Below are 17315 nucleotides of genomic sequence, written 5' to 3' on the forward strand. Positions count from 1 at the left end.
CATGTCCAATATTAATAGGCAGTTTTTTCGTTTTGTTTGTTTTTTACTATAGGTCAGGTTAGGATAGGTTATATTGGGGACTAAGTAGTGCCTCGCAGGTATAGAGTAACTTTTCTTTGTAAACAAATAATATTATTTTACTTATTTTAGACTAGCGGAAACGCCCCTAGAGGCCTATCCGTAATCTATATGAAACCTGACTAGAATAAATAGCCATATTGGTTCATTGAAGAGATATTTTGATACACCACACACAGACAAACAGGTAAGTTTGAGTGACAGCACCATAAATTGAAAAAATTGTGTGTGCTTACCTTTTGAACATGACTTGGAGGGACCCAAGGATCTACTTCCAATACAGGATACTCGGGTCTAAATGGACCTACAACAAATAATAAAGGTATAAAACAAGTTAGTCGTATAAATCTAAATTTGTATAAAAATCCAATATCAAGCGTTTAATTCTTGTTTTGTCTAATACAATAATGGGTGAAGGGAAGGGGAGAGAAATGACCCCCCTCTTTAATTTTTTAGAACCTAGTAATAGTGTCTAACTTTTTATCTTTGTGACGTAACAAAAATCGAAGGATGAGAGGGGAGGTGGGAAAGGAAACCTCTAAAAAAGAGATGGATTTTTGTTACGTCACAAAGATAAAAAGTTATCTAAAATTGTTCAATGTCCAAATTCATTTTGAATTCCCAAATAAAAAGCGGAGGGGGGGGGGGTTGCTCTGACCGAATGGGTACTAGGTAGTAAAACTAGATGTTTTCTTAGGTTCACATCTCGGGGGCGTTTGAATTTTTAACCGTCCCCGAAAACTGCCTAATTTTGGCAGATCAGTGCCTAAAGATTTGGTTTTGATCGGTTGATAGACTAATATACACAATTCAAGCTTTTTAATATGAACTATAAAACATAAATTCTATAGATTTTTAAATAAATCATAGGTTAAGCTGCTATTTAAAGAATGTAAAGAACTTACACTGGTTTTAAAGAACTTAGATTGTCTTTTCACAATTATTGATAATTGATAAGTAAAATTACTTAATTTAATCGGATTATTTTAGTTTGGCTTTTAAATTAAAAGATCACATTTACTTTTATAAGTGTTTTCATTCCGTTAAAATACACAGTTCACATATTTAACTGTAATATTGATTTAATGTCACCCTACTTGCTAATTAGACCGTAAATGCAATTAAAGATTTAATTATGTACAAGTTTTATATTACTATTAAAATTTACTAAACGATACAAGAATGACAAAATTCATAAGTAGAAAAGTTCAAAAGTATTAACACATTTTCTAGTATTCATTCAAATCCGGTGGATAGGAACCGGTTCTCATCCATACGAAAAAACTATGTCTAGCATCGTATTACATCCAGCTTTCTACAAATATAAAAATGTACAATCAAAAGATTAAAACCAGTTTTTTAGCCGGTGCCTTCGGCACCTCGGGGCTAAAAAAATAAAACTAAACTAAAAAAAATGGTTTTAATCTTATAATTGTACATTCTATATCCGCGGAAAGCCGTTTACAATACGATGCGAGAAATAACTATGATTTAATCAGAATAGACAATCAGCTAATTACTCTAATTTCACTAAATTATTGAAAGCTTTTCTAGTTCATCAGAATATCGAAACCAACAACCAAACCTAGAGTTTCTTTTTTTATCAGCTGACTTTCAACTAACAATAAAACTATTGCCTCTCATAGGTTTTGGAACCGAAAAATTTTAAACCATTTTAAAAACTTTGACAACCTTCTTCAACCAAAATTGAGAGGGGGTGTATTACTGATAAAAGTAAACTCCTGTCAAGAGGGGTCAACCTCTAGGAGGGTGTATTCGCTTTCCTTAATTTTGCCAGGGAGGTGGAAACACCCCACTCTTGCATGCTTCTGAATACAACCGATAATATGCTATCAAGGGTCTTTATCTGCAAGTATTTACCTTTATTGTCCACTGAAACGTTGCTAAGTTTCCTTGAAGCTTGCTGCTGCATCATGGGGGTAAAATCAAAAGAATCTTTTCTTATACCTAAACAAAAAAATTATTCCTAATGGAAATAAAAACATTTGAAATCTATGTAAATTGATGGCTAAAAATTGAGAAGCTGTTAAAAATAAGTATCTATTAACAGACAATATAATTTTATTATGAGGCAAAATTTGAAACAGCCAAGCTTTTCTTTAAAATTCTTTTATGTTTTTCCCTCGTACAGATCCCAGACCATAAATTTTAAAATGATTGTAATTATACCTGGATTGTTATAAATAAAACTGGATCTGCGAGTCATTCCAGTTGATATTCCGGCCAGTTCTTGACGGATTCCATTCAGCAGTTTTACAATCTTAACAAAAAAGATCATTTACTAAGTATATTTGCGATAACTTTTATTTAATGAAATCTTCCAATTTTTAACATGTACAAAACGGCCTGCTTAATTGCTTCAAGATCCATGTCAGATCTATATAGGAAATAAATGTCTATAAACGAGCTCAAGTCTTCCAAGGAATGTGTGTTTAAAACTCATAGTGCTCCAATAATCCATAATAAACTCTCATTGCCCAGAATGATAAGACCCATTATTTTACTTTATTAAAAATAAATTCCTTTTTTTAATTTCATGTTGCTATTTACCTTATATCAATGTATTTAATTTCTAATCATAAAAAAGAAAATTTAAATTTACAATATAATAAATTAAAGAAAACTCTGTTTTAAAAGAATTCGATTGTGGCGACACTTTGTGTGTTCAAATATTAAACTAAAATTGTAATCATCATCATTAACCCTTTGATGATGGTAATGTAAAGAAAAAAATATAATTTAAAAAATCTTTTTAAAATCATTTAGATTATTAAATATTTACTTTCTTTTAGATAGTAATGCCGGGTGAGGAAAATAGATTTATTGAGAAATAGATATGCATATAGAAAACTAGCCAATAGGGAGATAATTATATCGAGCCAACTCTAGTGTACAATAAAAGCGATGCATTTTAAAACATAATTAAACATAGACAAAAGAAAACAATACTTCTAAGAGTAAAATAAATAAATGTTATTCCAAATTCTTTTTCAAACATTTATAAGCTAAAGATGAAAGGTTCATTTAAACTTTCTTATTTCTCATAATCATTATAATATAAAAGCATATTATTAAAAAAACAATACGAAAATCTATTGGGTATAGACTTAATATTGGTTAAAGAAACGGGACTGCTACTTCAATTTTTGTTTATTTCTTTTCTAGAGACTTTTTTGGACTTAATTATAGAGATGCTTCGTATCTACTTGTTATAGGAATCATCATCCAAAGTTTGAAATCGATAGGAAAATTCTAACAAAATAAGTTGGTTACCTCTTCCTGGCGTCTTTCCAGAGCATCAAGTCTTGCTGAAGATCCATATGTGGCCTGAAATTAATAATTTTATTTCCAGTGTGGCTTTGAAACAGACTAATATCTGCTGGGATTAGATTGTCAGCAATACTGATAGAAAATTTAGCATCGTATTATTATAAACAATTTCTAAATAAAATTTAAAAAAAACACAAAATTGATACCAGTTTTGTTAGTCTGGGCTCTCGGGACTTACACAACTGGTTTAATCTAATAATTTTTCATTTAAATATCCGCGGAAAGCTGTTTATAATATGATGCAATAAAAAACTAACATGACTATGAAATGAGTATTCGACAGTGCAGTGGCAAGAAACTAATAACTATAAGCGGGCAATAAATTAAAACAATTTGAAACCCCAATAGACGTCTAAGCTTGTAGAGATCTTCTTTGTAGCCCTCGTCCTTCCTATCCATGATCATCAATGGTTGCCAGGTTGAGGAATCTGGCGGCCTTCACTGGGTTTTTCCATAAATCTGTGACTGTGAGGTTGGTGGGTTTGTTGGGGCAGTTAAATAAGTGTTCTGTTGTGTGAGAATTGTCACAATTTGGGCATTTATCAACAGTGGTTTTAGTTTTATCAATTCGGGCCATGTAGCTGTTTAGATAAACACTGTAACCTGAACGTAACTGTGCTAGGGTTGCTCTAGTTGTCCTGGGTAATTTGAGCTCTGTTTTACTGATCTCTGGAGGTCTGGTGTTTGTGACCTTGCTTACATTTGCTGTTCTGATGGCATTTTGAACGGATCTTGTATGAATGCGTTTTAGACCAGCTTTATAGTCATTGTCTGACATATTTGGGTAAGAAATTTGTTTAATTTCATCTCCAAATGAAGATTTAAGTGTTTTCTTCATTAGTCTCGGTGGTGGTGGGGTCTGTAAGTCTACTTTATTTGGATGTTGTGGTTTCTGGGTGGCCAGCAGAAATTGTTTACTTAACATTTCGCAGTGAGAACGAACTTTCATGACCTTTGTTTCTGCATGAAGATGGTCTGGGTCAGAGTTTATGTGGCACCCTGTGGCTGTTCTGAGGGCTGTGTTCTGGGCAATCTGGAGCTGGTCCCAGGATGTATCACTGAGAGCAGGCGTCCAGATTGGGCAGCAATAGTTAAGTAATGATTGGCCTGTAGCTTTATATGTGTTGACAATGGTTTCTTTGTCCTTACCCCAGGTTGTTCCAGTCAGGGCTTTTAAGATGTTATTTCTGGACTGGATGCTGGTCTTGAGGTTCTTGGTGTGTTGGTTGAAGGAAAGTAAATTGTCGAAGGTAACGCCTAATATCTTCGGCTTTTTTACTGTTGGAACCTTTTCTCCTGCAATTTCAACACCAAGTTCTTCACTAACTTCACCAGAAAATGTGGTGAAGAGGGTGGCGGAGGACTTAGCAGGTGAAATGAACAAATTTCTGTTCTTAAACCAAGAATTTAGTGTGTCAAGATAAGAATTTAATTCCTTGACAACTGGCTGAATCTTTGGTCCCGAGTTAAGGATGTTACTATCATCAGCGTACGAAACCAAGACTATGTTGCCTGGTGGCGAGGGCATAGACGACATATACAGGTTGAACAGGACTGGTGACAGGACGCCCCCTTGAGGTACACCCTGCTTGACCTTTCTGTATCTGCAGGTTGAGTTTCTGAAGAGAACATAAGTTTGTCTGCCGCGCAGGTATGCACAGAGGAATCTTTTTATGTAATCATTCAGGTTTAGGTTTAAGATGTCATTTAGCAGGATCCTGTGGTCGACCGTGTCAAATGCACGGGAAAGATCGATTGCAACAGATACAGTTCTGTGTACAGGTTGTTTCCTGTTCAGACCTGTTTGCACGTGGTTAATGATGGACTGTAGTGCTGTACAGGTAGACCTTCCCTTCCTGAAACCATGTTGGTGGGGGGCAAGTTGGACAGCTTCGTTGACAAATGGTAGGAGCAGGGCTTCTAGGGTTTTAATTGCTGGAGAAAGGAGTGACACAGGTCTGTAGCTGGGGCCAAGGTTGGATGGTTTACCGGGTTTCAGGAGGGGGATAATTTTGGCTGTTTTCCATATGCTGGGAATAATTGAATGTTCCATACACTTGTTGAAAATCTGGGTTAAGTAATTGATGGCAGATGGTCCAAGATTTTTTAACATGATAGGGGATAAATTATCAGGTCCAAGTGCTTTTGAGCTTTTTGCTTTCTTTATTGCTGCTGTAGTCTGTGCAGGGGTGAAGATAATTTTTTGATGTTTTGATTTCTTCTTTAGATTTCTGAGTGTTCTGCGCAGGGTTTTGTCAGGTTTAGTGTTGGAGTGAGGGGTGTATTGTTTGTTGAACTTATCAGCAATCTGTTTGGCATGATTGTGTACTTTGTTGTTAAATTCAATGCCTTGGTTATTTGGTTGTTGGGGCTGATTTCCTAGACTTTTAATGGTGGACCAAAGTTGTTTGGAACCAGGTTGACATTTGGCAAGGTGTTCCTGCCATTTTTGTTTCCGATGTTCGTTGATTTGATCGTTAATGTCCTTGTTCAAGTCTTTTAACCTGTTATCTGCAGGGTTAGCTTTTCTGATATCATCACGTTGTTTCATAAGGTTGACAGCTTCAGTGGGAAGTGCGTTGTATGTGGTGGGGATGCGTCCGGCTGGAATATACCTTTTAGCAGCCGTTTGTAAAGTGGTACGGAAAAATTTTTCTGCTTGATGGATATTTTTTACTGGTTTGGCTTTCTGGAACTTGTTTTCTGCAAAGGATCTGAATTTAGGCCAATCTGCTTTGGAGAAATTAATAAAAGTTTGAGGTTTGGAGTTAAATCTTTTTAGTTCAGCTGTAACACTTATTGTGATTGGAAGGTGATCAGAGCTCATCTTATGTTCAACTTTCCAGTTTGTGGTAGGGATGAGGCTTGAAGAAGCAATGCTTACATCTGGTGCTGTGGAGGCGTTGTTGGTCACTCTGGTGGGTAGATCTAAGTTAATGATGGCGCAGTCTCTGCCAGAGACAATGTCAGCAAGGGCCTCACCTCTTGCGTCAGGTGTTGCACCAGTGTGCCAAAGCTCGCTATGAGCGTTTACATCACCCAAGATGTAATAATTTTCACCAAGTCCTGTGAAAAGGTCGTTGATGGGGGGTGTGTAGTTAGGGGTGGAGCAGCTTGTTGGTGGTGGTATGTACACATTTCTGATAAATAGTGGAGAACTTTCTCCAGGTATACTGATGGTTATTGACTCTAGGTGAGGATCTTGTTCAAGAACAGCAGGTGTTTTTTCAAGTGTAAAACAAACATCCTTGTGGACCAAGAATGCCAGTCCTCCACCTTTATTTACTCCCCTGTCTTGTCTTACGAATGTGTAGTTTGGTGTTTTCAACTGCTTAGATTTTTCTGTAAGCTTTGTTTCTTGGATGGCAGCAATGTAGGTTTTAGATTCCTCCATGTGTTGGAGGATTTCATCTAATCTTGTTTTTATACCATTAGCATTGTATTGTAAGATGTTAAGGTTGTAGCCTCGGTTTGGTAGAAGATTTGGATTTTGGGGTGGAGGGGGGTTACGTCGAGGGGGAGGGGGGGAAGGGTTACGATGGGGGGGAGGGGGGCGGGGGGTACTTTGGGGGGTTGTTGGGGGTTGGTTGTCTAATACGCAGCATGGTCCTGTCCAGGTGGAATATTGTTTTCGTTCTTTAATTGATCTTAGTCCAGAACATTTGACATGGAGCCAATCTGAGCAAGTGGTGCATTGTATTGCATATGGTGAAAGTTTAAGGTTGCATATTTTACAGTACCAGACTGGACCTGGATTCTGTTCAATGCCAGCTTATGTAGAGATTATACCCACCACCCCCTCAACATTTGAAAACCCTCATTTTACCCCATAAAAAAATTTCAAAATACATTAGATTATCCCTCTCAAACCTTTCAAATATCTCATTTTACCCCCTAAACATAAAAAGCATGGACGTCCGTGGTAATCTTTACATAATAATAAAGATGGGAACTACTGTAAAGGTCTGGCTCTACGTTGATATGAACTGTCAGCAAAGGTATAAATCGGTTATAAAACTTTAGGAAGTACAATCCTTACATAAAATTAATAGAATATCTGTGTATCTTTACTGAAGGATCCCCCAATACTTTTTAAAAAAAAATTTAATGTAAGATGACTGACGCCCCCCCCCCCTTTTAAACTAAAAAATCTAAGGCGGTCGAACTCAACCGCCGTCCCTCCACTGCAAGCGCCCCTAGAGGACTCAATGGGTGTAGGAAAAACAGTGATATATTTTATTGAAAAAATAAAATGTAAACCTTTAACTGTTGAACAGTCTTTTCTATAGAGTCGACCCTCTCCACAAGCATCTCATAGGTTGTATCCAAAACCATTTTTATTTCTAGTTTTATCTGAAACAAAACTTATATAACTAATTATTTGGTATCTGTTAATTCGTAGATTTTTTCTAAGTTAGTTAAAAGATTTTAATATTAATATTACTTATTTATCGCATCGTATTAAAGACATATTTTCCGCAGATATTAAAATTAATAATTATAATATACCTTGGCTTACAAAACCGGTTTCAAGTTTATGGATATTTTTAATATTCGTGAAAAAATGTCTGTAATACCATGCAATACATGAATTTTCAGTATGGCTATGAACCGATCCTTATCCAGCGGAAATTAATCAGATTGATGTTTTATTGGAAAATATTTTAATATTTCAAAAAGATTATGTTAGCAACTGATTTTCATAAAAATAGACGCACGGAAGTTCGTTCATTCAGAGCCTATTTATATAGTAGTTTCGCTCCAAAAAAACTATTATATTTTAGCATAAAGTTCACAAACATATATAAATAGAACGACGCACTTTTAGATACTAGTAAATTTTTTTCAATATTAAAATACGCATAAATTATTAAAAAACTGGCTACTTATATTAACTTACTAAGCATAGTATCATATTATGCGACTAATTTTATAAATTTACACAAGTGTTTTTTTATTATTAAAAGTAAAGCTTTTTTACATTAACGGATACGCCCCTAGAAACGGTGGGGGCTTGGTTTTTCATTTACCTTCCCCCAAGATAGCTAAAAACCTTTCCAGACCCTATGAGAAGCTACACTGTAAAGGAGAACCGTATCGGTTCAGCGGTTAGCGAGATCCTTCGGAACACAGACGTACAGAGATCCTGATACTTATCTATAATACAAAGTAGCTTGATGTCTGTCCGTCCGTCCCTTAAGATCTCGGTAACCACTGAACCGATCGGATTCTACTCTTAAGGGAATATACCTACTGGTCCTGTGGTGATTTCAGGCAATTTTCTTGGGGGGTAGGACACCCCCATCCCCCACCTAAAAACAAAAAATACACCAACACCATTTTTTAGGCAGTTAATTCATTTAGGCAGCTATTTCAAATAAATGGCAGCACCAGAAATACTTATTTTTTAAATGTAAAAGAGGAGAAATATAGCAACTGGTCTTGTGGTTGTTTTTAGCTATTTTCTCAGTGGGTGGGACACTCCTTTAAAAAAAAATAAGAAGGGGGGTTAGGGTTGGGAGAACTTCCACTGCACCATGGGGCCTCAATGAAACCGAAGCCACTAGAGGCTAGGGGCGTACAACATATAACAAGTAAGAATGTTATTCATATACGTTCCCTTTATGGACATATCCACAATAGATAAAATATGATTAAGTTATGGTCTTTAGCGGCTATGTTATGTATCTATGAATGCAGATTTTTGAAACAAAAACAAATAAAAAGGGGGGGAGGGGAGACTCCCACTGCACCATGGGGCCTCAATGAAACCGAAGCCACTAGAGGCTAGGGGCGTACAACATAAAACAAGTAAGAATGTTATTCATATACACAACAGATAAAATATTTGTTTACCCTACTATTAAATGAAAGATGTTGTATTCTAACAAAAATTAGGTCAATAAAAATGTATATTTATGTATTTGTAGACAGGGAGGGAGAGACCATTGGGCTGTTTATTACACTAGTCCCCAAAGTTTTATAGTAATGTTTTCTAATTAATAGATTAAAAACTTTGGGGACTTTTTAAAATTTTTATTGATTCATTAAGTTATGTGTCCAAACGTTTCAATGACTAATTTTGATCTAAAAAAGGGGTAATTTTGTGTATCACTTTTGGGGATGTATATCAATTTTTCAGCAATTGTCTTATCCCTTTGGATCCATGATTTTTATAAATATTGATGTGTCATTCTATAGTAATTCAAACACACATATTTCCGTTGGAAATTTCATCAGAGAAAAAGACCCAGGTTATCAAAAACATTTTTCAAAATTATAAAAGTAATAGGTACATGTAGATGTAAAGGGATTTAAAGACCTTATTTTCGGTGGTCATAAAATAAGAATAGATTTATAGAAAAATATAATGAAAACTTTCACATGTATTTTACTTATGATTTAACATTTATGTTTTTGTATCATTAAAGACAGACAAAAGGACCAATCAATTATTTATATTATGATGATTAGTTGGTGTATGGTGTCTATACAAAAAAAAATCAGCAGCCTTGAATAGTAGCCGAGAAAATAAAATTTCCCAATGTAGTTAAGGAGAAAGTGAATTACAGATCAGGTTCTCTTCAAAAAAATACTTTTTATCTCTATTTTATATTAACCCGGGGTTTTAATTAACATGGGGGTTGAATAGTAAGTACCTCCCCCCCCCCCCCTAAATTTGTTATGGGAGGTTTCAACACATATTTTGATAAAAAAAATGTATCTGATAAAAAAAAGGATATGACATCTTTTTTTGCGGGTGGGAGGGCTTAAGATTTCAAGGGAATGTTTATAACTAGTTCAAGGGAAGGCTTCTACCTCTATGATTTGACTTTTTCCACAAATATTAATAAGTCAAGATATTAAATTTAATGTTACTGATACCTCAAAATTTACATACACACATGTTACTAAACGTATATTAAATTTTTAATTATACTCTTTCACTAAAATAACAAGGATGACAATATCGACAATAGCACAGCAGGGAAAAAGTAAAAAAAAATGAGAGCAGCCAAACCTACAGACGGAGGGAACTCATAAATAAATTGTTATTAGAATTTTCAGTTCCATGCAAAGTTTGATATTGATAGGAAAATTGTAACATGTCTAAATTAACGAAAAAAATTACCTTCCCGGAAGAAGCGACCCTAGTTATAGAAAATCTTCACTTATAAAGTTATTCCTCGTATATTAATTATCCTATCCTACCTATGATATTTTTATGTTAATGCCTTAAAGTCTACATTAACCAAGGAAATTGTATAAAAAACCATGGATCTAAAGGGATAAGACAATTGCCGTTAAATTGATGTAAATTTCCAATGATGATACACAAAATTACCCTTTATATAGATTACAATTAGTGGTTAAAACTTATTGAACCAACTAATCAAAATTCAATAAAAGTCACCAAATTTGTTGAGCCAACGAATGAGAAAACATCATTACAAAACTTTGGGTGACTAGTCTAATAAACAGCCTAATGTCCCCTTTCTCCCTGATGAATCCACTATAGTTTTTTTCTCTTACAGGGACATTTAAAATGGTCGTCCCCCCCCCCACTCCCCACACCCCGACCTTCAATCAATATGAAATCTAAATCTTTATGAGTGTTAAGGGTTAGGTAGAGTGGGAGGATATAGAGACCTTTTAACTTTTGGTGGGTTATCATTCCCCGTTAAAAAATGTGTATTCTAATGGATTGTATTTATTTATATGGAAATTACGAATCTTTTAATATTTTTTTTCTAGTATGGCTTCGAAATCGACTAATTTCTGCTGGATTAGAACCTATTCTCATACATACTGCAAAATCATGTATAGCATCGTGTTACAGAAAATTAATAATACGATGCAATAAATAAGTTATACATAATTCCTCAAAAAATGCTATAGTTTGTCCTCGTATAACAGCTGTATACAGTCAATTAAAAGTGAACTTGACATACAATGGACACACTAATCCTTTCTAGTTTTAACAAGGATGACAACATCCATAATAGAGAAGCTCTGAAACAAACGATCATGCTTTGCTTGTAACATTTTTCTTTGTTGAATCCGATCGGTTCAGCGGTTAGCGAGATCCTTCGGTACAAACAAACAAACAAACAGACATCGTTCTACTCGGTATTATAGATAGCTTAGACCCACAAAAAAATAGGGTAGTTCCCCCCCCCCCCTCTCACCCATTCAAGTTTTGGTTTTTGAGTAGCATTGTAACTTTATTACTTTATTAATATTAAATATATTCTTTTGTATAGAAATTTTTAATAGATTTATTTGCTGATATGCAATTGAAGGTCAATTCAAAATTTTTATTAAAATGATAATTTGAATAAAAGGTTTATTAAAATTTCTAAATCTTATGTCATTTTTATTCACCCCTTTATAAAACTTAATAACTTTTTAGCCTTGACTTGTAGGAGATCTTAAAGGACAAACACACGGACAGTAACTTATACGTTGTGTACTGGAAAATATCAGGGATCTTAACCCTTACAGATCAGGGGGGGGGGTCATATTGACCCCCCCCCCCTCTAGTTTTTTCAATGTCATTTTTTTTGTAGGCATGATAAGGAGTTGTGACTTCATGACTTTTTAAGTTTAGTAATTATACGTCGGCAAGAGTTGATCTTATAAGAATATATTGTCTGTGTCGGTCATGACGTCCGGTCAAAGTCGGTTAGGTCGCACCAAATTTAGAAAAAATTCTAAATAAATCTTAATTTCTTCATTATGACTTTTGTGTATATAAGGTAGAAACCTAAAATTTTTTTGGTGAATACTTAGATATCAATGACCTTCTGAGAAAAGTGGTGTTATGACCGTTTGACCGCATTCTGACCGACTTTATGACCGATTTTTGTCCGGCTTTTACTACAGACATATATCATAAATATTGTGGCTTCTATTACAGCTAGAGCTCTATAATTTTTTTTGGAAATCCTTGAGCAACAATAAACAGATAAAAATATTAATTGGCGACGCAAACCACCGTTTTACCGCCGTAACCGCCGAAAATGGCGGTTTCCGTTATTTGCCGTTTTTGGCTATGATCAGAAAAAGTATTTTTTTTGTTATGAAAAATAAAAGTTCGTCCTAAAATTTTGTCATCCTAGCTGCAAATATTTAGCGGCTGGCAACTAAAAAGCGGCTAAGGAGCGGCCTGACCGCTATGACTAGATAAAATACACATGAACCACAAGAAAATAAAATTTATATCTCTAACTGTAACAGGAGCCGAGATAGAGGGGGGGGGGTCAATATGACCCCCCCCCCCCCCCCCCCGATCTAATAAAGTGGGAATTGGGGCCCGATCTGTAAGGGTTAAGGGGTAAGACAATAAACGATAAATTGATGTACGAGCCCATTTATAATAGACAAAATTACTCCTTGAAACGTTTAATATTCAACTTCATGAATCGACAAAACAAAATATAATAAAAGTACCCAAATTTTTGAGTTAACAAATAAGAAAGATTGTTTATAAACGTTGAGTACTAGTGTAATTAACAGTCCAGTGTTCCCTCCCTCCCTGGTAAATGGTCTCAAAACGAACAAAGGCTCCGCGACACACGTATAGCAACAACATAAAGTAATACTCACGTTTTTGTCTTAATCTCTAATCCGAAATAAAGTTTGTATGTATGTATATTATTTTTAGCAAAGCTTCTCGTTGCGTCACATCTGTTGGTCTGTATTACACTAGTCCCCAAAGTTTTATGTTTTCTTATTCGTTGGCTTAACAACTTTGAGGACTGTAGTGAATATTGATTGTTTAATTCATTAAGTTGAGTGTTCATACGTTTCAGCCACTAATTTTAATCTACAGAAGGGGTAATTTTGTGTATCATTAATGGGATATACATCAATTTGTCGGCGATTGTCTTGTCCCTTTAGATTGCTGATTAACAAAAGTTTTCCTTAAAAAAATTGATACTGATTATTATATGCCAAAGAATGAGAGATGAAACTTATGTAACCAGTAATATTGCAAGTCCAAAGATCAATCCCTCACTTGAATAATTTTACTTTTATTTATTACCACTCTGTAAAGGATATTTAACCTTATTGTACATATCCCATAAAAAAACCTAATTATCAAAATTCTTGGCATTAAAAAAATTGCGCTACGTATGAACATAATCATTTTTGTTTACTTATGCATTCAAGGTTTTACAAAGGATTATTCTTACAATCTAATAGAGTTACTTTCTGAATAATTTTCTAAGGCATTTTTTAATGCTTTTAAAAGTTTAATGTCTACAAAGAGTGCTGCAACTCTATAACCAAGTATCTAGATACCTTACCTCGTATGGACGGTATTGTCCTTAGATTTTTCAATGATCATCTAGAGAATTCAGACTCCCAGAGCACCATCCGCTTGTAATGGGATTCAATACTCTAACACCGAAGGATATTAGGTTAAATATCATCCAACAGAAAACCATGATTGCACGATCTTTGTCTGAAAAGTCCTAACTGTGCACTGTAATGAGTTGCGCCTATTTAACTATTTAAATCGCACACCTGACATAGCAGCAGTAGAAACCATTTTTGATGTCTTTAGTAAATACTACTGTATACAACAAGATTTATCTGTAGGTATGTCTTTCCAGGGATCTAAAGGGATAAGACAATGGCCAATAAATTGATGTATATACTCAATGGTGATAAACAAAATTACCCCCAAATTACTTAGGGGCTAATGTATATCTTTTTAGTAGAAGAAGAATTCCAAATGTCCATCCGTTCGTTTGTCCGTCTGTCCGTCTGTACGTAATTAATGAATTGGGGGTAACGTGAATTTCTCAGCTCCTATCAAAGATAGACAGCTGAAATTTTTAGTGCAGATTCCTACAACATATGCTCATCTAATCTATACATTGTTTTGTCCATCTGTCTGTTAATTGGGGTGCTAAATCGATTCTTATATTCTAACGTTTTTGTAATTTTCTCGTTATCTTTTCAAGACGGACAAGTAAAATTTTTAGTTATTAAATATTCACATTCTACATATTTTCACTAATTTTCATTAAGATGTGTATATCAATTGGGGTGCTAGATCGATTCCTAGATTTTTGAGTTTTCATGATTTTTTTCCGAATCTTATTCAAGATAGACGGCTGAAATTTTCAGGGATTGAATAAGTTTACAGTCTACATATTTCCATTAAGTTTAATTAGAATATTCCTATTGGTTGGGGTGCTAGATCGATTCCTAGTTTTTCAAGTTTTGTGATTTTCTTGATTCCTGTTTAAGATAAACGGCTGAAATTTCTGGGAATTAATTAAGTCAATATTCTACATGTATGACATAGATAATTTTTCTAAAGGTCGTTAAATTTTTTTTTGAGTTTCGCTACTTATGAATGTTGTCATCCTTGTTTTTATCCTATCTAAATTATTAAATTTGAAAATAAACTAACTTTATTCGTGTAAATCTAACATCTTTTTGTAAAACAGAATAAAACATATGTATTCTATATGCATATATATGACAATGAATTATGTATATATCATTATTCTATTTTTAAAATATTAATAAAATCCAGTGAAACCTTATTTTTCTATAAATACCTTTTTCATGTTCATTGATCTTTGGAAGGATACCTTTTATATAACAAGGTTAATTATATACATTAGTAGCATTGCCAAAATGTAATATAGCTAAAAAAAACAGCAAAATATTATACAGTAAAAATGAAAAAAAATACCAGCCTAAAATTTCAGTACAGTACACCCCCATTACAAACAAAATTAACCCTTCAGTAGATTAAAATTATAGGTTGATATGTTTGGTAACTGACTTTATAATTATAATTGTAATTCCTGTATATTGTAAGTTATTTGAGGCTTGTAGTTATAAAGACAACTTTAATGTAAGACAAACTAGCTCATTAAAGGTTATTAATTATATGATGACTTTGAATACCATAAAGTCGACATTTAACCATGAATTTATTATATAAAATTCAATCCTTTCTGATTCCCTAATCTCAAAGCATATCAGTTGCTTTCCCTCAAATTCCCTAGTAAGCACTTATATAAGAAAATATGGGGGATGTGTTTCATTCCATGTGAGGTCATAACTTTGCGGGGCTACCCTGTATCCAATAAAACCTAACCTTACCTACACTATGGGAAAATAACACGAATAGCCTATTGTTTTCAATTTATTTCCAAATAAAGAAGGGGGGTTCTGTGATCGCTAAGCACTATAAGGGAAACTTTTGAAGAATTATAATTTTTACCCTGTTACTAAGGGAAAAGTAGGCTGCGGGTAAAATCCGTAAAGGTGTGTGTTTTAAGGCTTAAAATTAGTAGAAGAACAATAATATTCACTTAATATGTGTATTTCTTATTGAAAAGAACTATAGGCAAAAATAAAAAAAAATAACATCATTTTTTATCGTTCTACTACTGTTTTTAACTTAAAACACACAACCTTTACGGATTTTACCCGCAACCTACTTTTCCCTTTTTAAAAATGTATGCATTGATTTTAACTATTCTTGTTTTTTTTAATGATTCATAACAATTAATTATAAATGTGAAAATATTATAAATTAGCAGTAAATTTAATCATTTGTAGCTTTTGCTTAAATTTATATAAAAGTTATATAAAAGTTATAACAATTATAACATTTAATAGATTATCCTGTTATTAAAGCATTAAAGTTTTGTGTTTGTGTTTGTTAGTCTGTCCGTACGTTCATAAATTTAGTTCCAAAGCATGATATCGATTTCCAATTCTTTCAACGAGAAGTTATAATCGAAGGGTCTAGGGCAAATCTGCAATGGTAGTTTTAAAAAGAACAACCAAGTATTTTTGCTAGATGGTGTATCTTTTTCTAAGAGCGATTTATTATATCTGAAAGTTTGAGGTACTCTCCACTAAAATAAAAAAAGAACTTCCTCTGACAAACCCCAAACGATTCCTGTGACGTCTTATAAAAAGGGAAGGGGGGAAGAAAATCTCTTCCCTTTTCTCCCATCTCTTTTGAAGAGATTTTCTTCCCCCCTTCCCTTTTTCTTTCCCGAAACGTATGTGACGTCACTGGAATCGTCTTGCTTAAACTGGGATAGTTTGGGGTTTGTCCTTCCTCTCCTAACCACTTTATAAAAGGGAGCTCGAATAGTCACTTTCAGGGAAAATGAACACGTAGAATACATTTGGAATGATAAGATAAAAATGGATTTATCAATAATCATATATTATTTTCATGTTCTATAATAAAGTGAAACTAGTAGCAAGCTAAAATAAAGATACCTCCACCCTGTTTACCTCATCCCCCTACCCTCCTAAAGGATGAACAAACTGACAAATAAGCGAGTTAGATGTTCGCAACCTATTTTTTATTGCCTGCCATAATATTCACGTATATTCTATATGCATTTAAATAAAATATACAAAAACAGATGATACACAGTTTTATAATTATTTATAAATGCACAAGTCTATTTACATAATTTGATGCTTTTTATTTTAAATTACTTTTATATTATTCAGTTAGGGAGTTGAATCCATTTTTATAGAAGCAGAAATATAATCTATGATTATGGTTTTGACCCTCTAAAACTGTAATCTACCTTTCCACTTTCCCCTCTCTTGGTGAAGATATCTTCAACGCCGATACGATTTTTGAAATGTAAGATTCTACTTTCCCTTCTCTTGGTGAAGATATCTTCAACGCCGATACGATTTTTGAAATGTAAGATTCCGCTTTCCCCTCTCTTGGTGAAGATATCTTCAACGCCGATACGATATTTGAAATTTAAGATTCCACTTTTGCCTCTCTTGGTGAAGATATCTTCAACAAGAGAGACAAAAGTGGAATCTTATATTTCAAAAATCGTATCGGCGTTGAAGATATCTTCACC

At 34.0% G+C, this 17315-nt stretch overlaps 1 protein-coding gene across 3 annotated transcripts in view; it reads right to left on the minus strand.

Moving 5' to 3' along the window:
• LOC145328940 (uncharacterized) overlaps nt 1–7789 on the minus strand; it is a 30170-nt gene extending 22381 nt beyond the window's left edge. For all 3 annotated transcript variants that reach the window (XM_080172903.1, XM_080172902.1, XM_080172901.1), the window contains exons 1-5: nt 7690–7789; nt 3373–3426; nt 2269–2359; nt 1960–2046; nt 315–382 (exon numbers count right to left, since the gene is read on the minus strand). In XM_080172903.1, the coding sequence (XP_080029029.1) occupies nt 315–382; nt 1960–2046; nt 2269–2359; nt 3373–3426; nt 7690–7764 (375 nt within the window). In that variant the 5' untranslated portion in view covers nt 7765–7789. The remainder of the gene's footprint in view (nt 1–314; nt 383–1959; nt 2047–2268; nt 2360–3372; nt 3427–7689) is intronic.
• Between the last annotated feature and the right edge of the window lie 9526 nt (nt 7790–17315).

The sequence above is a fragment of the Acartia tonsa genome, chromosome 9 (assembly GCF_053477335.1).
Source record: "Acartia tonsa isolate MP-2025a chromosome 9, ASM5347733v1, whole genome shotgun sequence".
Classification (NCBI taxonomy): domain Eukaryota; kingdom Metazoa; phylum Arthropoda; class Copepoda; order Calanoida; family Acartiidae; genus Acartia; species Acartia tonsa.